Here is a 19,964-nt window from a genome sequence, read left to right on the forward strand (position 1 = left end):
CGAATCTAGTGGTTTGTTTTTTTCTTGTAAAGCTTATTGGACAGATTGGTGAATTGACATTCACAAAAAATTCGCTGAGAAAGTCCTGTAACACTGCGAGAAACAATTGCATATAACAGGTGCATCCGGTGTTCTCTAAATCAGCCACTATTAGCGACATGATGGGTGGCAACGCGACAAGATGAATTTGTTGTTGTGATGCCGTAGCGATGTTGGGTAAAAGAATAAAACATTTATTTTCTCACAACATGTATTCACGAAAAAGTACCTGTTGAAGTGCATTGCTCTAAAGTTTTACTTACATTCATAATCCTTAATTCAAATTCCGAAATTGGTAACAATTAGCGAAACATTTATTATTTATGAAGATATTCTAATATTTCAAAAACACTACATAAAAATTGATTATTCGTACGAAAATAAGAAGCTTTAAACTTTATTATACCAACTGCGTACAACCGAGTTTTATCATAGAACAAGTGAAAACAGCATAGCTTAATACATACATACATTTTTAAGTTTTTATAATAATAATAATTGAGTCTAGAATTTATTATAATTAAGGAAATATACTATATTAGACTATAGAGATTAACTTTTAATAACGGTGTGGTGAATAGGCATTATTATGTAAATATTGTAGAATTTGAATTTAGATTTGAAATACAAATCACTTCTAATTTTAAATACATTTAGATCATCTATATATATAAAAAAAAACCACTGGCCTAAAACTGTTAATTAAAATAGTAGATATCAATTATGTCAATAATTCTTTCAATTAGGCCGCTAAGAGGGTTATAATAACGTCAATATTTTTATTTTAACATCAATATTTTTACGATATGAGAGATTGTACTCAATTTTAGGATTAATATTACTTAGAATCGAATAAATACTTGTAAGGGAATTAGCGGTGTCGAGTGGTGATTTTACAGTTTTTTATGTAGCTTTCCGAATCACTTGAATAAATATATTACTGCTAAATTTTTTTATCATATTACAATTGTTAAAAATTCATGATTCTTAAAATTGTGGCTTGATTGTTCAAATTATTTTCAAATTATTATTCGAATCTTCTTTAGAAATGACATGCGAAAATAATTAAGAAAAGTTCACATGGAGCAGAAAAAGAAACATCAGTATGTCCAATACGAAGTTCTTGGTGATTTAGATATATCCTTTAAGTAAGCACTTCGAATTCTTATTCTGATAAAAAGAAAAAGATCGAGACATAGAGACAACTCATGAACGCATTTTATAAAAGAAATGACGATCCTCATTCGTGAGTGACCGACTAAAAAAGAAGATTGTGCTTTTTCTTTCTTTTCATCGTTATTTATTTTTAAAAAGTCTTCCCAAGGTTTTTTTGGTTCTTGATTTACACTTGCAATATTTTTATTTAGCGGTTCCGCTGCCTTGTAGCGGGCATAGTGCGGTAGGAACGTAGCCTAAATGTAATTTAGCTCGAGCCCTCCCTTGAGAATCTCGGCCTAGGCCGTTACATTACAATCAATATTAAAGATTGATTTCGTATTCTCCTTAACCATTTTTGTATTATAATTTCTTTCTACACAATTTTTATTCGGAGACCCGAAAGAGTCATGGCATATCAGGGGGCTTGGTGCCACGTGATATTTAGTCTTACACCATGCCATTTATTCATACTTTTTGCATAGATTATCTGTATCGCGACAAGAAATAAATAATATATTTTAAAGATTATAACAACGAGATTCTTAAAAGAAAACGTTCTAACCCCTACAGTGTACCGTTGTCTAAATAAAATATCGAAATTACTGGTATATCTATTAAGTACTAGCTGTTAAAAAATTAGCTGTAACACATTAAAGTCAATAACCACTTCTCGGTCACGGAGTAGAAACAATGTATGTAGAGTATAGAATATAACACAAACATTGGGAATAAATTCTGAACATTAATAACATTTAAAGCCATTGGACATAACATTTCTATGTGTAACAGATTTTCTATACATAGTAAACGACATATAAACTAATATCTTACAATAATTCATAAACACTAAATTTGATTTTTAAAAAAAAAAATAATTATACACTATTTACTATAATAAATAATATCAACCAATTTTATTTAGAAACAAATTTGTAAGTTAAATTTATTATAATACCTTTGGCTACAAGAAAAGTGCTTTGTTGAAAATTTTCTACTGAATATAAACATTGGAAAAACATCTAAACATTTAATGAGAATATAAATCTTTGGTTAATTATTAGAAAAGATAATTTGACTTCAGTCAAACATTTAGACCTTCTTACGAGTCAAGAACCAAGTCTGCATGGGCTCCGCTTTGCCCTTCATGGAAACATGGCCGCGGTAGGTCAACTCGAATTGTTCATCGTAGTTGTCTTCTCCCATCAAGTAGCTGTAACGAAATAATTACGTTTAAAAGTCACAATTACAACAAAATGTACCCCAGATGTATTAATAACGGTTCTGGTATGTAAATAAAATCGAGGAACAAATTACTGTTAAGTTTGTGTACTAATTTTATAACAATAAAGTATAGCGTTGATTGTAAAAACAATATTTGCTGTAAGCAAAAAGTATATGTTTAATTAAAATTCTATTACAGTGACACACTAAGACCAGTATTTTTCAACTTTATATGCCATGCCATTATGCCTTTTTAATTCTTCTTTTTATTCTTTCATCACCTTATGTGACATATATATGATTTATATTAAAGCGGACTCGTGTCCAGTCCACTTTTGAATTGACAGTCCTTATCAATTAAATTGCCCACCTATGGGGAATGGGTTCACGTTGGGAAACACTTCACTGGAGGATCCTTTGATGCTAAGCACTCGATGCGGTTCTATTTAGATATCGACAAATGTAGGACAGTTACGATGTGATATTTTGTAATCAAAAGTTACCGAACCATGTTAAAGAAATATTAGAATTTGTTTCGTGATTAAAATTATTTGAACAATTATTTTCTTATTACCTGTAAGTGTCTTCGCTGACGTTAATAGTTCCAGGTACGCCGGTAGTTTCGCATCGGCTGGTCAGATTGACAGTGTTGCCAAAGAGGCAATAGCGTGGCATGCGATGGCCAATTACACCGGTCACAACTTCGCCAGAATGTATACCAATGGTTATGCCCTGATACAAAAAAGTAAATTGATTTTTTGCGTTGCAAAGTAATTACTTACTTTAGTACTGTGTATACCTTATGGAAATAGTCTTCATGACTTTGAGAACAAAAAGAAGGATATAATATATACATACTTTTTATTCAAAATCATAACAGATAATAGTTATTCATATTGAACTCCCCCTACATTTATATCCTTCAACTTAAAGTTACGAGGGTACCAAAAGTCCACCTTAGAAGAGTCAAAAAACTCGGTTGGGGTTTTTTTTATTACTACTTTTACAATATTATCAATACATTAGTAGAGTAATTAATAAATTGGGAATGGTCTAACTTTGTTTCACTCATGCTATAAAAGAATTTATAACAAGTTTTTTTTAAAGAACCTTAAATTATTGCCGAAGATAATTAAAATACGTTATATCGCAGAGTATTGTACTAGCGTACAGTTGTAGTAAAACACGTTTAGTTATGTAGTTTACAAAATTCTTTGTTTTATAATGCTATATATAAAGAACCTATATATTTTTTTCAGATTAATAGTTACTAACGTAATTAAATGCTATTGATATTTAAAATATAAAATATCCTCCATAGAGACGAAATATACTAGTTCCGTGGCTTAGTTAAAGATCTTTTGCCCTTAACTAGTTTATTTCGCAAGTAAATATACTCGTAGTAATGCTTTAATTCGTAATGTTATATCCTAAGAAAGAAACTTTAAAATTATTATTAGACATAAATAAATAGTGGTTTCATTGATTGTAGATATCAGAACGAATTTACCGATTTTATATATCTTATTTAGCCACTTTTTTAAACTTTCAATAGTTTAAACTTTGATAGTAATTTTTTTTAAATAAAGGAAATTGAATTAATGCTTAAAAATGTTTAGAATATGTAATGGCTGTAAATTGTTGTAAACTGTGTATTTGACCTGTGTATTCACCGTAAACTTCATTCGTTCCACATTTAATACAAAGTGATAGCTTAGAAGTTACAGTATTTAAATTTTTCTATATATATACTTCTCCCAGTATAAAATCTGTCGCGACAGTTAGTGTGTATTTAAATTTATCGTTTATATGTAAAAATGTTAAGGGTTAAGACTTACCACAGGTTCATTGTCCACTGTGACGGTCTTCGACAAGTCCATCATTTCAAGTGCCAGTAAGGAGATATGCTTGGCATGTGCCACTTGGTATTCGGGCAATCCCGACACCGCCATGTATTTGTCCCCAACAGTTTCCACCTAAGAATATTATCAGTTTTGTATCGTACGTGTGGTATTGGCTTCAATAATAAAATCTTTGAAGCCACTTTAAATTTATCCGTCAAAAAATTTAAATCTTATGTTAAGGCAAAGTTAATAAAGCATATTATTATATTAAAGATTAAAGAGGAGATAAATATGTCTAATATTAGTATCGAACCTGTTAGTATTATACGGAGAAAATTGAGAATAATGTATAAAAACCAATTAATTAATACATTATACCAATGTCTTAAATTTTTTGAAGGTGCTTAGCAAAACTTCGAAAGAATTACGATTTGTTTCATTGCCGTCATATTGCTGGAACCTAGTTTAAATTAATAAATATATATGTGACCATGTTCTGTACTTTACTGTGTATCATACCCCCTTTTCTTTTTTTGTTGGTTATGAATTTCAATTACTGATGTTATGCTAATACCAATTTTAATTTGTCTGTTTTTATAGCAAAAATTAAAAGGTTTTCAGAGACCTTATTGTACACTTATAAAATAGGTTAGGACAGACTAATATTTACGTATTCTTTTAATGACTATCGGTGACTTCGGCATATTTAAACTTTTATAGTAATCAGGATAAGTGCATTCCTACTACGTGTGTATCATACCTTATAAACATTAGGGTTCTTCTTTGGATCAGTGAGAACATCAAAGGCGGTATACAGGTCGTTGAGCATGCGAACAATCTTCATCGCGCCCTTATGGTCGGTGTTTCTGGCGCAGTAATTTGCGAAGCCCACTATTCCGCTGAAAAGTAGGGTGACCGGATCGTACCGACGCGCTGGTACTGGCCGACGATGACGGAGCTCCGTGGCCACACTTATTGGCAACACCGAATATAGTAGCCTACAACAAATTTTTATATATAGCATATACATACAAAGAATTAAAAATATTGTTTGGATGGTATGGTTTTTGAATGTATCAAGTACAGACAGACACAGATTCATTTTTAAATATATAGAGAGCACTTAAATCAATGAGAAATACCTACTACATTTTACTTCTATTAGACTAAGTCAATAAAATTAAGATTTATATAAAATATGATGCAGTAACTAGAAAATAAAAGAAAAAAAAACTGTAAATAAGATGGTATATGGTCTTTGCCGTTTTAGGAACTTGTATAGCAACTAATAACTAAAAACAAAAAAAAAAAACTTTTGATTGTTTTCCACATAAAATAGCATAAAATAAAAAGGTAAGTTAAAGAAATAAATCTTAAGAAAGTACCTATCGGTTTTCTGCTTCTCCGAATCGAGTTCGCGGAAGGTCTGTTGCAGCTTGTCTGTTAGAACCTCCAGGTTCTGTGTGAGCTTGTAGTCGGCCTCGAACTGCTCCGACATGAGCACCAAGTCGCGAGTTGCGTCGTGCAGCGGGATATCCGAAATGCACAAGCCTCGACTACAATGTTACAGTTTTAAAATGTTAGCTTTCCTATGCCGATTTATTATTGAACATAATGTAAGGGCACGAGTTAACCACGCACTATGTCAACAGATGACCTTATTAGTCATCATAAAGAACTGTTGACCTCTGGGGTCTTAAATTTTTGGAATGGAGACCAAGGCGGGCAGACGACCTTGTTAAGATAGATAGCAGGGTTGCTGCGGGCAGCTTTTAATTGTTATTTGAAATATTTAGAAAAGTCCTGTGTCTAGAAGCTGCCTGCCTCCAGAAGCTCTAGGAGCCTTCAGGTTCCGAAGTGGAGACCATGGAACGACAAGCGTAGTATAGTATATCTTCCCACAGGGTGGACAGACGACTTTGTTATGGTCATCGGAACATGCAAGCCGCTTTCACCTGGTCTTATTGGGGGAAGACTTATGTTCAGAAGCGGACGTTCTTTGCGTGTTGACATTTAATTACAGTAAAAAGTTTTAGGCTAAACATGTTTAGCGCTTTGTCATGTTAAATCCTATGTTAAGTTTTGTAATTGCTAATAGATAAACAGCCTAAGTAAAAATAAAAATTAAAACGTTTTATCTATGTTTTTAAAAGTAAAAATAATTAATTTCATTTATTTTCACTTTTAATATAACATTACTGACATTGATGAAGTTGGACTTATATATATGGTTTGTCTTGGAAAAAACATTTGGTATTTAATAAAAATTAAGTTGTTATCACCTATGATGTCGTATTATTTTAATAATAAAAATTAAATGTACGTAGATAAATGTCTTACCGAGTCAAATCATCGAGATTTGTAACACTGGGATAACATTGAAAAACAACCACATCTGTTTCTGGAATGTAAAGCATTTGACCCTGGGAATATAAAAAAATTATAATTAAATCATCATTGTGTCGTTTATTAATAGAAGCAAATTCTAAACGAGAAATGTTTCATTAACAACATTTTTTTTATTATGTATATACTCAGCCCTTAAGTTAATTGTCACTGGGCTAAAAAATAGATTAGAATCTCTTTTTATCAATTCGTTTTAAATATTTTATTATTTACGAAGAAGTAGACGGTTAAAGAGAACCCAGTATCAGTAATTGCTATATATATCGTTGCGGTTAGTTGACAACTTAACATATATCTGAAAATCCTGAAGTTACTCTGGAGAAAAGTATGACAGCCCTAAAGAAATGTGTCAAGACACTGTTATAGAGTAGAGTTGCCATTTAAAATATATTTTGACTTAGAATTGTATAAATCTGATGCTGATACCTATTTTATGTTATGTTTTTACCAAGAAGGACCAACAACATATTCAAGATTGCGAGATAGATTCGGGTAGCGCAACACCAGTCATTGTGGCAATGTTTGGGGGTGGCCAAGATCTTGCAGTGAGCGTTTATCGGCTGACAATAAAAATGAATAAATGAATGACACTTATTTTGTAATTTTTTTTAGAATATAGGCAGTGTTTTAGTTCTATATGTTACCACGGTTCTAGATACTGTAACTTTTGAATTAATACACTATTTTACCTTAAGACGAAGTGAAGCAATCTCCTCGTGGGCATCGGTCGGGTTCATTTCCTCAGGTTTAGTTTTCAGTACGTAAACCGTGTTAATGTGCGCCAATACGTTTAGGAATGTCATCTCCAGGTGTGGCCGTACCTGAAATAAAAGGCCAGTAACGAAATTAATTACAATAAATATAAAAGGATCTATTGTCGGGTAAAAATTGGTATCGTTCCTCATTTTAATTTTAACAATCGACATCATCATGTCAGCCGACACCTGCTGCAAGGCATAGGTCTGCACCAAAGATCGCCACGATGACTAGACCTTGGTTCTTCTAGCGAACTTCTCATTAGATCTCACAGCAAAGCTTCATTGCTCTCTGGGTGACTTTAAGCCTTCCTATAAGGCCCATCGTAAACGACCGATAAGTAGACGATCCGAAAGTCATCACCGGCAACACACTGATGAAAGACCTTCGTCTTTAGACGTTGTGGTATTTCAACAATTCCGTTGTGTAATTCAGAACTTCTGACCCATAGAACCGGCGTGTTTTACGACAAAAATACCTATCTATAGTTCTTTCGCGTTAAAAATGTAATAATCTGGTGTAGCCACAACTTGTAACCAATCAAACTGTTTCTAATAACCAGTAAAGCTACAAGGTGATCTATTGAAGGCATACTTTCGAACGTTGTGGTTGTATGAAGATTTGATTTAATCTTTAACGCAAACGGACTATGTGGCTTTTAACTGACCTCCGTTGAGAGCATTTTTGTTTTACACCATTTATGTGTGTAATAGACCATAGAAGATGATAATATTATCAGATAACAGTACTAGGAAGATAAAATTAATAAAGGACTTCGTTTTCACTTGTAATTTATATTCGTGTTCTTTTACTATCATTGCCATCATTACTGAGGATTATGATTATTTGGACAGGGAGATATCTTCATCTTCATTATACTGCGCCACAGGTTCCTTTGTTTGGCATAGCAGAACACAGGTGAAGATTGGTGTCGAGAAACAAACGAATTTGGTCCGATAAACTGATGGGACTACAACCTCACGGGCGATGATCCTTGACATTTCCAGTCATCATCATTTGTTTGAGGTTTTGACTGCTTCAGTACCCGGCGATTTGTAGGTGCGAAATGCGTTACTCTGAGTATGAGGTATCTTCCCCAGCACCACATCTCGAAAGCATCCACATGGTATCCATTAAGCTCCGCGTTTCTCACACTAAGCGGAATATGTAGAAGCCTAAGTAATTAACCAGTTTAATTTGGTACTTTCTCCTGATGTTGCTGTCTTTACATGTTTTGTGCAGCTTCGAGCTTCGCATATTGTTTTTTTGGACATACTACATATACGTAGTTGTTTTCATTTTTATACGTATTTTAGGTTTCAATACATCTTTGAACGACCATTACTTTTAACACGTTATTGTTTATAAATTTATTACGCTTTGCGACTCACCCAATAACCAAAATAAAAAGTGATTTATTTTTAGTAATTGAGATTTATATTCACAAGTATATAATATGTAACATATATGTAAGTTGTAAAGTTTTTACGTTTTACATTAAACAAAGTTTTTATTGGATTTGATAACCACGTCGTCCAGTTGGGCAATAGTGCCTCGTGCCACTCTTCTATGGGCGTATTGTTAGATAATAACAATATGTGGCTTATGAGAAATGTAGTCAATGAACCTCGTCTTTGCACATAGCATTCAACTTGTTAATGCAATTGTTAACGGAAAAATAACTAAGTTAGCAATAAATATTTTTAACTAACTACTCACCGTATCCAAAACATCTGTGATCTTGCAACCAGGTCGAGTGACTCTGGGCAGGAGGCGAGACACGGTCCGGCCCGCTTGTATGATGTTGAGTTCGCGGTCGAACATCAAATGGAATGGAAAGACGCGGCAAAATGTCGCTGGACTCACTTTCGGCTCTGTTCACGTACAATTAGTAGAGTCAGTTACATAAACAATTAATATTTTATTCTGGACTATAATATCGTATACGATATAGGTCTATAGACCTCCATAAGTAAATAAAGAAGAAGAAAGGAAGAAGGTTTATTGATGGTTTAGAATTACTATACAAAAATGGAAACTTATTCATCCATGTACTGCACTACAGCTTCAAATGTACTACAGCGCTGATTTTCAATAAAGATGTTTCTATCTTTAAGACCGGCCGTTACTACTTGCAGCCGTAATCAAAGGATTTGGGAATATATAAAAATAGTAATCATACATTAAAAAATAACAATAAGAAAGTTCCAATTTGAAAGTAGGGAGGTTGGTATCTCTTGCCTCAAGAATAGTTAGTTGAAGAGTTACAATATACAAGAATAGTTATATATATAGTACAAACAAGAATAGTTTTAATGGTGTTAATAAAAATCATATGGGATAACAGAAAGATCAACTTGTTATCACGTAAAACATGCGTGGCTCTGCTACAATTATGGACATAATAATTTGAGCGATGGGTTTAAAAAATACTTTATAGGGTCCTTAATATATAAATAATATTATTTGTGTATAGAATTTTACCAAGCGATAAAGTTTCGATTTCAGCAATCTCGGGTACGGAAACACGGCCCGTTGTCGAAGTCTCCGTGATGAGGAACTGAACGTGGTCGCATTCCTCCTTAGTCTTGAGTATTTCCACCTTCACTTCCGTGTTATGTAGTTTGCTAGCTACAGTCTGAAAGTCAAATGTTTATAATAAAAGGTTTATACGTATAAATTTTATTTATTCAAATTATTATCTATGCATGTATACGTTATGAGAAGAATACCAGAAGACTCTAAGGAGTACAATTAGATTGAAGTCCCCTGTAATTACTTCCTTTAAATTAAAGTTTCGAGGTTTCCAAACCTGCATGGATCTATGAAGAGCCCACAGCAAACTTAGACGGCTTTATTTTTTGTGATCATCATTAAATCTTACATATCTAACGTTGACTATGGAACTAGCCTATCATCAATGCGTCTGATTACAAGATGTATTCTTAAATTACTGGATTTTAACGACCACTAAATATAACATAATATAGTTAATGGAATGCTTCAGAAAAGTCGGACGACTATAAAGGCAGTAATTACGTGACGGTCAAGTATTTATATTCGGAACCAAGGCCGCCCGAAAGGGCCGATTGCTATTGCTCGGCTAACATAGCTACCTTTGAAAAGCTTTAGCGTTGGGATTAATAAAGAAACAAAATTTCAGCAACGCTTGTATTAAGAATGATCGAAGGTTGTCTTTATTTATCTTTAACCGTCCGGCGAGGAGAGCTTTGTAAGTTACAGTGGCTGCGAATTGCTTTGTAAGGCTTATTGCGGTTACTTCATCTAAATAGTGTTTCAGCTGTAGAATGACGCAACATTAATAAATATTTGCAGCGATATTTAAAGAAAATATAGATTTTTTTTTTACAATAACGATTCCATACCCAAGCGAGAGAAAAGTGAACTATACCGAAAAAGTTTGTGTAGTGAATCGAAATGACTAGGAATAAATTTTACGATGACTGTAGTATAAGTAATGACTATAAGCAATAGTGTTGGTGTTTAATTTAAAATTACATCAAGTATGGATAACTCAAGTTCTTAAAAAAAACGAAGACAGATATTAGTAACTATTTAGAAATTCATTAAAACACTCATTTTTATACGTAAAACGAATTCGTCTACAAAAACTAATTATAAAAACTCTACATATATTTCCAATCAGATATATCTGTATAAAGTTATCATTCTGAAATATTAGGGGGACTGGAAAATAATGTCGCTTAAAGTTAAATTCACACGACTACATTTTAATAAGTTTTTATTTATAATCAACAATATATTCACCTTCGTTATCAAAAACCTTTTTCCATCTATCATACAAATTTTCAATCATACAAATCTAAACATCTAGCATACAAAAATCAATCGGTTTTTCTGTAAAAATATATCAACAGAATCGACATTACTTTTCGCCCCTAATACAGTAAATTATATTTTCTATTGGAATTCGTTAGGGCAATAAATTCCGCCAGTATAAAGTCTACTGAATCAGATATTAATAATTGATTTTAATACATAGTAATCTGTACTATATAAATAATGTATCATCTTCCTATCATTTATATTATTTCTGAAGTTTTTGATTTCTGGATAGGGTGTACCATAAATTGTTTGCCAAAAAAGTACTACACATTCACCATTTTAAAGCTTTTATATTCCAATAACTAATCACCCTGTACTAAGTGTACCTTTACGATGCCAATCACTATATGTTCCAATCCTGGTCTATCGGAGTAATAGTGGAGTATCAACGCCCCGTCCTCAGGTCGCTCGGTGCATCGGAACGACGGCGAACGCATGCCCGGATACAATGTGCCTAGATGGTCGTGTAGTCCGTCTAGATTCTACAAATAATATTATATCATCTTTAGCAATAAATTAAAGTATCCTTTTAATTATTATAGTTAAGCTCTGATTTGTAAATACTAATATAATCTTTATTTTAAATAATATACTCGAGTGTATGCATGTATGTATGATGTATTTATGTAAATGTTATAATATTATAATATCCTTTTAAGCAAAACCCGTATTTAGGTGCAAACATAAGTTAAAAAACAAGGACCATATTTACAGTCTCTCTGTGTACTGACTCATGTACAATATTGCTGGAACCAATGGTCTTAGATACTAAAATTTAATATTTATTAAGGATTTAACGAAATAGTACCCACGGTGGGGTAAGATGGCATTCATTAAAAAAGGATATTCTCAAACTATAACTCTTGTACGTATAATACTTGGCTATAACATTTTTGGCATACAAAAATTATTCATAATGATGTCCATGTAACAAACAAACAGCAATTCGAGCCACTCCGAAGTGTGTGGTTGACAGCTAGTATGTTACAAATGAACTAAATTAAAACGTAAAAATTTCGTACATACTTGTAAAAAATCACGTGGATTAGCACCCAGCACTTGTAGGATTTTATCGTATCCTGAATCCTGACAGAACTCAAAGAAAGTTCTTCCGAACGACTCCAAAATCGCATCAGCTGGTGTCTCTGCAAAATTTTTTAATTACCTTTAAAAAATAAGTTTGGGAATAAATTCGGATAACATAAAATAGTTCAAGTCCTATAGTTACAAACTTGTGCAAGCGAAGGCCGATAGAGTCGAAAGGTTGGAAGACGCGGCGTGGATAGGCCTAGTGAGGTCACTAGATGGACCGACGACAAAGACAAGGTTGCGGTAAGTCACTGGATGCGGGCAATGCAAAAGCGATCATCGTAGCAATCTTTGAGGGAGGTTAATACTATGCAGTAGGTGTTTACTAGCTGCATGATGACGATAGTTATCACACTTTTTACTCACTATAAAAACAGTGACTTTCGTACAGCAGTAACATTGAATATAAACATAAATGTCAACTTTTTATAATTTTATTAAGTAGTACGGAGTAACCTCATATTATTAAAAGTATGGTTTGCAAAATCATTTAAAACTCGTTCACGATCCATTGTACAGATTTTACAAAATTAATTTAACCAAAGCAAACCTCGAACGAACCTTGTATTGGAAAACTATATGACTAAAAGTATAAAAAATAATTTGTGACTTTTGAAGTTAGCCATAGCCAATTGAAAAGTTGACTTACGGAGAATTTCCACTGCCGCTGTGATTAGATTATATGTTATCTCATCTTCGTAGATCTGTCGCACCAGGAAGCTGCCTTCCATCGACACAGCAGCCTTCTTCCTAAATTTTTTAATAATTTATATTATGGTCTTAATCCGTCATAGATAAGTATCAAAAGATTTTCTGTAAATTAACATATTCTACATCTGCATATATTCTATATCTTCCTATATGGGCGTTTTAACTCCTTCATATATTTATGAAGTATATATAACAGCGCGACACATCTCTCGTGCAGTAGGCGACCATTGGGGCCGAAAGATTCATGAGTGGAAACCACGATCCGGTATACGCGGCGTGGGAAAGCCCTCCACGTGGTGAACTAAAATAATCAAGGCCGCGGGAAGTCCCTGGATGCCTTCATTCAGCGTCTTTCGGTTGATATAAATAAATATTATAATTACAGAAGGCCATTTAACAGTTTTCACAGATAGAAACAACACAACGCTAAAATCAATCGAACTTATTCCTCAAAAATGCTATCAACGTTGATTTGCCAGCAGAAAATAAAAAAATAATTATCCACTAAATTGATAATGTAAGATTTAGAGTTGTTAACATAAAAATGGTTGTCTGGAAGAAAAGAAATATGAAAGGGTTGTACTTAATTATTTACCCGATTTTTACTCTATCTGATTTTTATTTATATCAACATATATAATAAATAAATGTATTATTTGTCTTTAAACGAGAATTTATAAAATATATAACATAAAGAATATAATATCTAATGCATAATTTGTATTATCACAAGGTGGGCTGATGACTGTTAAGGTTGTCGTAAAACACTAAATGCTGGCCGTATCCTACCGACCTCATTGGAAATTTATGTGGGACTCTTGTGTCCAGCAGTGGTCGTTATATATCTGAAATGATGATGATGTAATTTCCAAGTCCAATCTAATTAGTCCTATATAATTGATAATTTTCTAACCAGTCTTATTACACATACATTTATATAAAATATATGTACAAAATTCAATTACTTACTTTATTTTTTCCCATGTTTCCTCTCCAAATGATTTTAAAACTAGTAGTTCCAGGGCGTAGTTCACAAAACCGTACTGAAAATAAAATTTAATTATTGTCCTTAGCAGGATTTAAATAATTTAATTTAAGTGGCAAAAGTGAACGAAATATATTTTAGTACAATATCGATCAACATAACCGGGTAGTGTTTCTCGACAATATCTGATCTTAGCGAATACATCGCGTCTTAGTCTTTTTCGATCATTGAATCGAATCATCGAATTATTATTTCGGCATTTTCAAACAATACACCGATAACAGCTTATTAGCCACACATTGATTAGTTAAAGGTGTAAAATCATTTGTCAGAAAAAAGCTTTTAAACTTTTACACCTATTTTATATAATAATTGTTATCATATATAATATTTTTCCATTGAAATGCAGACAGATCAATAACTTCAATCAGTATAAGTCTAAAGAGTCACACAGTTAACAATAATGTCCCGCTCACGGCTACTTCAGACAAGGAAGTTGGTTTTTCTGCGGATCTTTTCATTCCTGATCCGACCTAGCAGCAAAGCTCCGAGTATAGCCCTTTCCAATGCCTTCTGGGTAAACTTGAGCGTCCTTATAAGGTCCATCATAAAAGACCATGTCTGAGTTCCAAAAGACATCGTCGGTAACACATCGGTGAAAGACCTTCCTCTTCGAGTTGGGTTCGGTGATTCTGTGATATCTTCTTTGAAATTGGACTTACATAACTGGATGGTTTGTCTATAGCTGGTTTGTATTTAAGAATTTTATAATGATATAATTTTAACCGATGTAGAGGTTCAGTCCGCTCTTGCGGCCTAGGCCTGCTGACTAGGAATGCTAAACGCACTTCAATAATATCCCGATCTCCTCTCGGGGTCCATTGTGTTCAGACATCATTGGGCGGTCAATTTTTACTCCAAAGAGTGAAAAATTACGATATACAAAATATCGAACTTAAGAGCTACCATTTTTTAATTGCCAATAATAAACCGAATTTATATTATTTTTTTCTTCAAAATATATATGGTATTTTTATTTAATACCTTATTTAAGTAAAAAAATAAAGCACATTAAATATTTACTTATAACACTGAGTCTTAAGACTTGTAGCATAATAATATATTATTAATGCAAGAGAAGGCATAATAGACAAAAAGGAGACTTTGACTTTGATAAATTTTTTAAAAAGCATTTGGTAAATTTAGTGGTAATATTGTAAATTATTACATCTTTGTCGTAAGGTCTATTTAAAGAGATATCAAAGGTAAACTCACCATCTTAAGATTTCACCTTTCACCTGAAAGATTACAATCAATTAACAAAACTTTAATATATTTTATAAGAAACACTGAAGGATAAACGAAACGAAGAAAAAACTATTATTTTTTCTTAAAAACTTCAAACATATAAAGGGTGATTGGTTGTATGTGTAAAAACTTAAAGGCGGAGAAAGTATAGCAAATTTGTCAGTAAAAATCTTTTATACCTATTTATAATCAACCCTAAATCATCAAATACAGTCGACAAACACCCTCTACACGACAGCGGCATACCCCTGAAATATGTTACATTAATTTACTTTTTTTTATTGGAAGATCAGGCCTATAAATTTTGCAGGACAAAGTCTACACGGTCAGATAGTAAACAATTATTGATTTGAACAAATACAGCAAACCAATTTTTAAAAACGCGTTTTTTCTACAATATCATTATGTTATTTATTAACTTTAAATGCTTTATTTTTGGATAGGGTGTACTACACATTAATTGATAGTAAATGAGAAACAAAAACAACAAATACATTGACCGCAAGCAAGTAGCGAATCTGACAAATTTTATATGGAATTTATTTTGGTTAATGCGCTGCGGATCTTCACAATTTTATCCCGCTATTCCCATTTCTCTTTAGGACCAGTAGGAAGTCGGCCCACTATTACCCTTACACCGTGAAGTTTCCTTGGAGGCGTACCAAGCATTTCGACTCGACGTTTCCTTCTTCACTTTCCGAGAATTATAACCTAGGTCTCTTCAGGATCAGTGTGAGTAGCTACTTACTGAGCCTGCGTGCTTCACCTGCGACCATATCTCCGCTTTCCATTAGGAGAGTTTGTCAAACGCGCACAAGAAATCGTTAAAAAGATTGACCTCTATAAACCTTTTACACCTATAACCAATCACCCTTCATTTGTATTTGATGTGTTTTAAGTTGTGCTGCTAGCTGATTTAGGTGCAGCTGCTTTGTGCAGCTTCATCGAAATTGAATCCGCGGAAACAGTAGGTCCGCGGACTAAATATTTACGCTGGGTGATCGTATCCCAGTTACATCGAAGACGTACGCACAAAGAGGAACTATACCCGTGTAGGTGTACAGTGTAGTAAATGAGGTGTAGTATAAGTTATGCGAAGCGAGGACTACTCGGCGGTCGGGAGCGGCACGGGCCTCTCCTGACCGCTTTCGCTTGAACGCGGGCTAGGTAGGCGCGGCTGCTGTGTCATGTGTACAAGTGTGATGAATGTTCGGTACATCGTGCCAGATGGTGGCTCGATATGAGGCGAATGCCCTGGCGTCGATACTCTATCAACCTCATGTATATAACATGAGATTACTACAAGACTTGAAATTTAGATGGAAAATCTCTTTCGCTGAATAGAGGTTAGTTAAGACCGGATTTTACGATATTCCACCAGAAAGCGAGTTGAGGAGTATTCAATTAGTTCACAAAGTAGGGGGATAACTAGTATATAACATATGTGGTACATCTTACATTAAAATAAATATTTAACTTTATTACTTTACTTCCTAGGTACTTACAATATCTTAAAAATACTCAAAAGAAAAAGAAAACGAAAAAAACAGCTAGTTTATAGAATAAAATAGTAGACAATGAATGATAAATATTTATTCTGCACTAAGCGAGAAATTTATTTCTTTCTGCAGTGTAATATCACAATCGCTTTGAAGACAGGAAAAAGGAAATTTGCACAGCTCCCTTTTTATTAATTTTCCCTTCTTTGCGCAAGTCTTCCGGGACGCGGAACGAATAACATCAGAAGAATTCATTTAATATTATCTCGTGGTGTATAAAATAACACAATATTGCATTGTGTTATTGCTTGGTATTAGTTTTAAACTTTTATTAGATTCTGAACGTTCTATTTTCAAAGACCTACCCAAATAATTATTAATTTCATAAAACAAATGCAAATAAATTGGTTTCAATCAATTTTTTTTTAAATACGAATTTTGCGATTAGTATCTCAAAGGTCTCTGAATTTGTAGCTGCCACGGTATATGCTACACAACTTGTTAACCTGCGGGCTCCGACCGACGGCACGCTTTGAGCAGTCTCTTTGAAATCCCTCCCATGTCTTCCTTTGAATAACCGCCTTGTTTGACATTTGACTTGCCTTCAAGAACGCCGCCTCATCGGGCGCACTAATACTACGTAGTAAACCGGTCGTGGAGGAGAGCCACTTTAAGCCTCTGCCATCTAAGTATAGCGCCTTCAAGTCATCGTGCATGTGTCATATTAAAATGGACCCACTTCGTGGAAAGCCGCCGCGTCGGGCACCTTTTTAACAACGTCAACTTTTTAAACGTCGCCTCAACAAACATCGTACCATTTGTTACGCCGCGCGTCTATTAGAAACCTTTATGATATTATTCCAGCGCATTGTATAAATAGTTATGCAATTATGTTAATACAACCACTCTACACTTAAAAATAATAAGGTACAAACAATTAAAGCGTATTTAACAGTTGTTTTGACCATGTGCACTTTTTGTAGATTTTAAGAAATGGACAATTATGATGAGTTTACCAGATTAAAAAAAAAATTGTTAAATTTCTTGCTAGCGTAGGTTTAAAAGTTTATCGCAAAAAAGAGAGAAGAGATCATTTTTATCGAATAGATCAAAGTCCTTTGCACACACAAGGAGAAGTTATGTTTGAACACATGATTTGAAAACTATTGTTTTGATGATAGGAATAGATTTGCGGTGGTTTCCGCTGAATGCCCTCTTCTGTATGAAACTAGTACCAAAGGTAAATTTCTAGTTCGTCTAATTTTGTATAGCTAATTTTAAATAAGGTTTACCCCAGGACTGCCAGTCTAACAAGATATTATTTTGTGGGCAAAAATTATATTTTTAGGTAAAAGGATTATCACGAAATGAACAAGTATATATATACGGATATAAAAAGAAATAAACTGTGTACGTACTCGTAAGTCAAATCATCCAGTGAATTAATAACAAATATATTCTTGTAAAAAATAGCTTATGAAAATAGATTAAAGACACCGCTCCATTGTTGTTATTTCAAAATATCTCACTTCACTTAACTTTTCTAATTAAATAGTAGTGTTAGAGAGATAGTATTTGTGTGTATAGTAAATGTCCATTCAATTTGTTGTTCTCTTGTGATGTTATTAGTAAATTTCAAAACAGCGACATCTAGGCGCTTCTACCTAAAACATGAGTATTAGGTAATAAATAGTACATGGTTCGTTACTTCATGCTAGATGGCGGTGAACTCATCGTACAAGAAAAGTAAAGTAAATAATGTAGAATTAAAATAAATTAATCTAATTACAATTTAATACATATACTTAATTATCAACCTAGTTTAGTTAAAGAATAAATTTAACAATTTTAAACTGTATTTATCGTTATTAACAAGAAATATAAATATAAAGTTTGCCGAAAAATTACGTTTCTTAATATTCCGAAATAATGAGCATTATTTTTATTGCATTACTATTGTACTTTTTAAAATTTTAGCAGAAAGTTAATAAAATTTTAAGTTTATTTATGACCCTTAAAATAATATAGTTTTAATAATGTTTTACAACTATTCTCACCTTTTTTCGCCTATTTGATCTTCTCTTGTCTGTCGCTCTTCAAATTACGAGGCTGCAGGGGAATGAAGCCTTACAATATTTTAATTACCAAGCTACGTAAATTTTAGCGTATATTTCTGCGATAATATCTCAACTCTTCACATAACTGAATACGCCAATGTCTTGGCTTGAACTGACGTTTGTACAGCTCTGCACAGAGTATTAAAAAAAATACTTGTCATTTGTTTTTAAATTTTGTTCAAAAATCCAGCTTAGCTATGATCCATAATGACAAAATATCTATATAAGAAGTAGTTATTCTCTTTCTATTACTTGAAAAGCCTTTTCATAATTTTTTTGTAATCTTTTCTCTTTGTTCTGTAGTGACATCTGTCGATGCATTTGAACAAAGACTTCAATCTTTACGTCAATAGGTGGCAGAGTATGTAGCAGCCTTAAGTTTAGTTGATATTACAGATCATAAAACTGAGCAATAAAACCAAAGTTATATCGATGGCTATCAAATTAATTGCGTTTGGAAATGATTTAGTCGGTTCAACCAAAACAAGTTAGCGGCTATAAATTGGCGAATTTATGGTAATGAAAATTGATAATAAATTTCTTGTTAGGAATTGAAAGAGGTATGCCTATGGGTAATTGTATATAATTTTAAATGTCAGTGTTCGGCCTTTTCGACAAATTAGAATAAGAATATATATCGGGTACCAAATCACGGTTGAAGTTCGTATCACTCCATAGAGTGTCAGCCAAATTAAAAGAAAAACACATTCACAAAAAAAAAAACAATGTATAGTAGTATTTTCTGTAATAACTCCCATAAAGCTAGTGGTTTTTGAAGTTTTGATGTTTCAGTCTTGAAGAAAACGTTTTACGAAATTTCGGAAGCACTCTCCATTTTTTTTTAATTTATTCCGCAATCTTATTACCTTAATAATAGAGAGAGCTAAAAACAGTTGCTCTTAAAAGAAAATAAATTATAAAACAGGATCGTAAATACATGGCAGTGTATTTGTAAGATGAGAGG

General features: G+C 33.0%; 1 protein-coding gene across 1 annotated transcript; it reads right to left on the minus strand.

The window, feature by feature from the left end:
• Positions 1-2,168: 2,168 nt before the first annotated feature.
• Positions 2,169-19,093, minus strand: Gycbeta100B (guanylate cyclase soluble subunit beta-1-like). The gene is made up of 15 exons (XM_068766988.1): positions 18,941-19,093; positions 15,352-15,374; positions 14,061-14,134; positions 13,030-13,130; positions 12,318-12,436; positions 11,618-11,773; positions 9,909-10,062; positions 9,144-9,298; positions 7,358-7,489; positions 6,603-6,685; positions 5,648-5,818; positions 5,023-5,260; positions 4,257-4,394; positions 2,993-3,150; positions 2,169-2,407 (listed from the first exon to the last, which is right to left on the minus strand). The coding sequence occupies exons 2-15, from the start codon at positions 15,352-15,354 to the stop codon at positions 2,287-2,289; spliced, it is 1,803 nt and encodes a 600-aa protein (XP_068623089.1). The 5' UTR covers positions 15,355-15,374; positions 18,941-19,093; the 3' UTR covers positions 2,169-2,286.
• Positions 19,094-19,964: the final 871 nt, after the last annotated feature.

The sequence above is a fragment of the Battus philenor genome, unplaced genomic scaffold, assembly GCF_028537555.1.
Source record: "Battus philenor isolate CCGP_79_NKW_IND1 unplaced genomic scaffold, ilBatPhil1.0.hap1 SCAF_22, whole genome shotgun sequence".
NCBI classification, from domain to species: Eukaryota; Metazoa; Arthropoda; class Insecta; order Lepidoptera; family Papilionidae; genus Battus; species Battus philenor.

Excerpts from the sequence above, each read along its gene's own strand:
- Gycbeta100B (XM_068766988.1), bottom strand. Across the intron at positions 11,774-12,317 it reads ATCCACGTGATTTTTTACAA|AATCTAGACGGACTACACGA; the intron begins GTATGTACGAAA and ends TATTATTTGTAG. Across the intron at positions 9,299-9,908 it reads AATCGAAACTTTATCGCTTG|AGCCGAAAGTGAGTCCAGCG; the intron begins GTAAAATTCTAT and ends GTACGTGAACAG.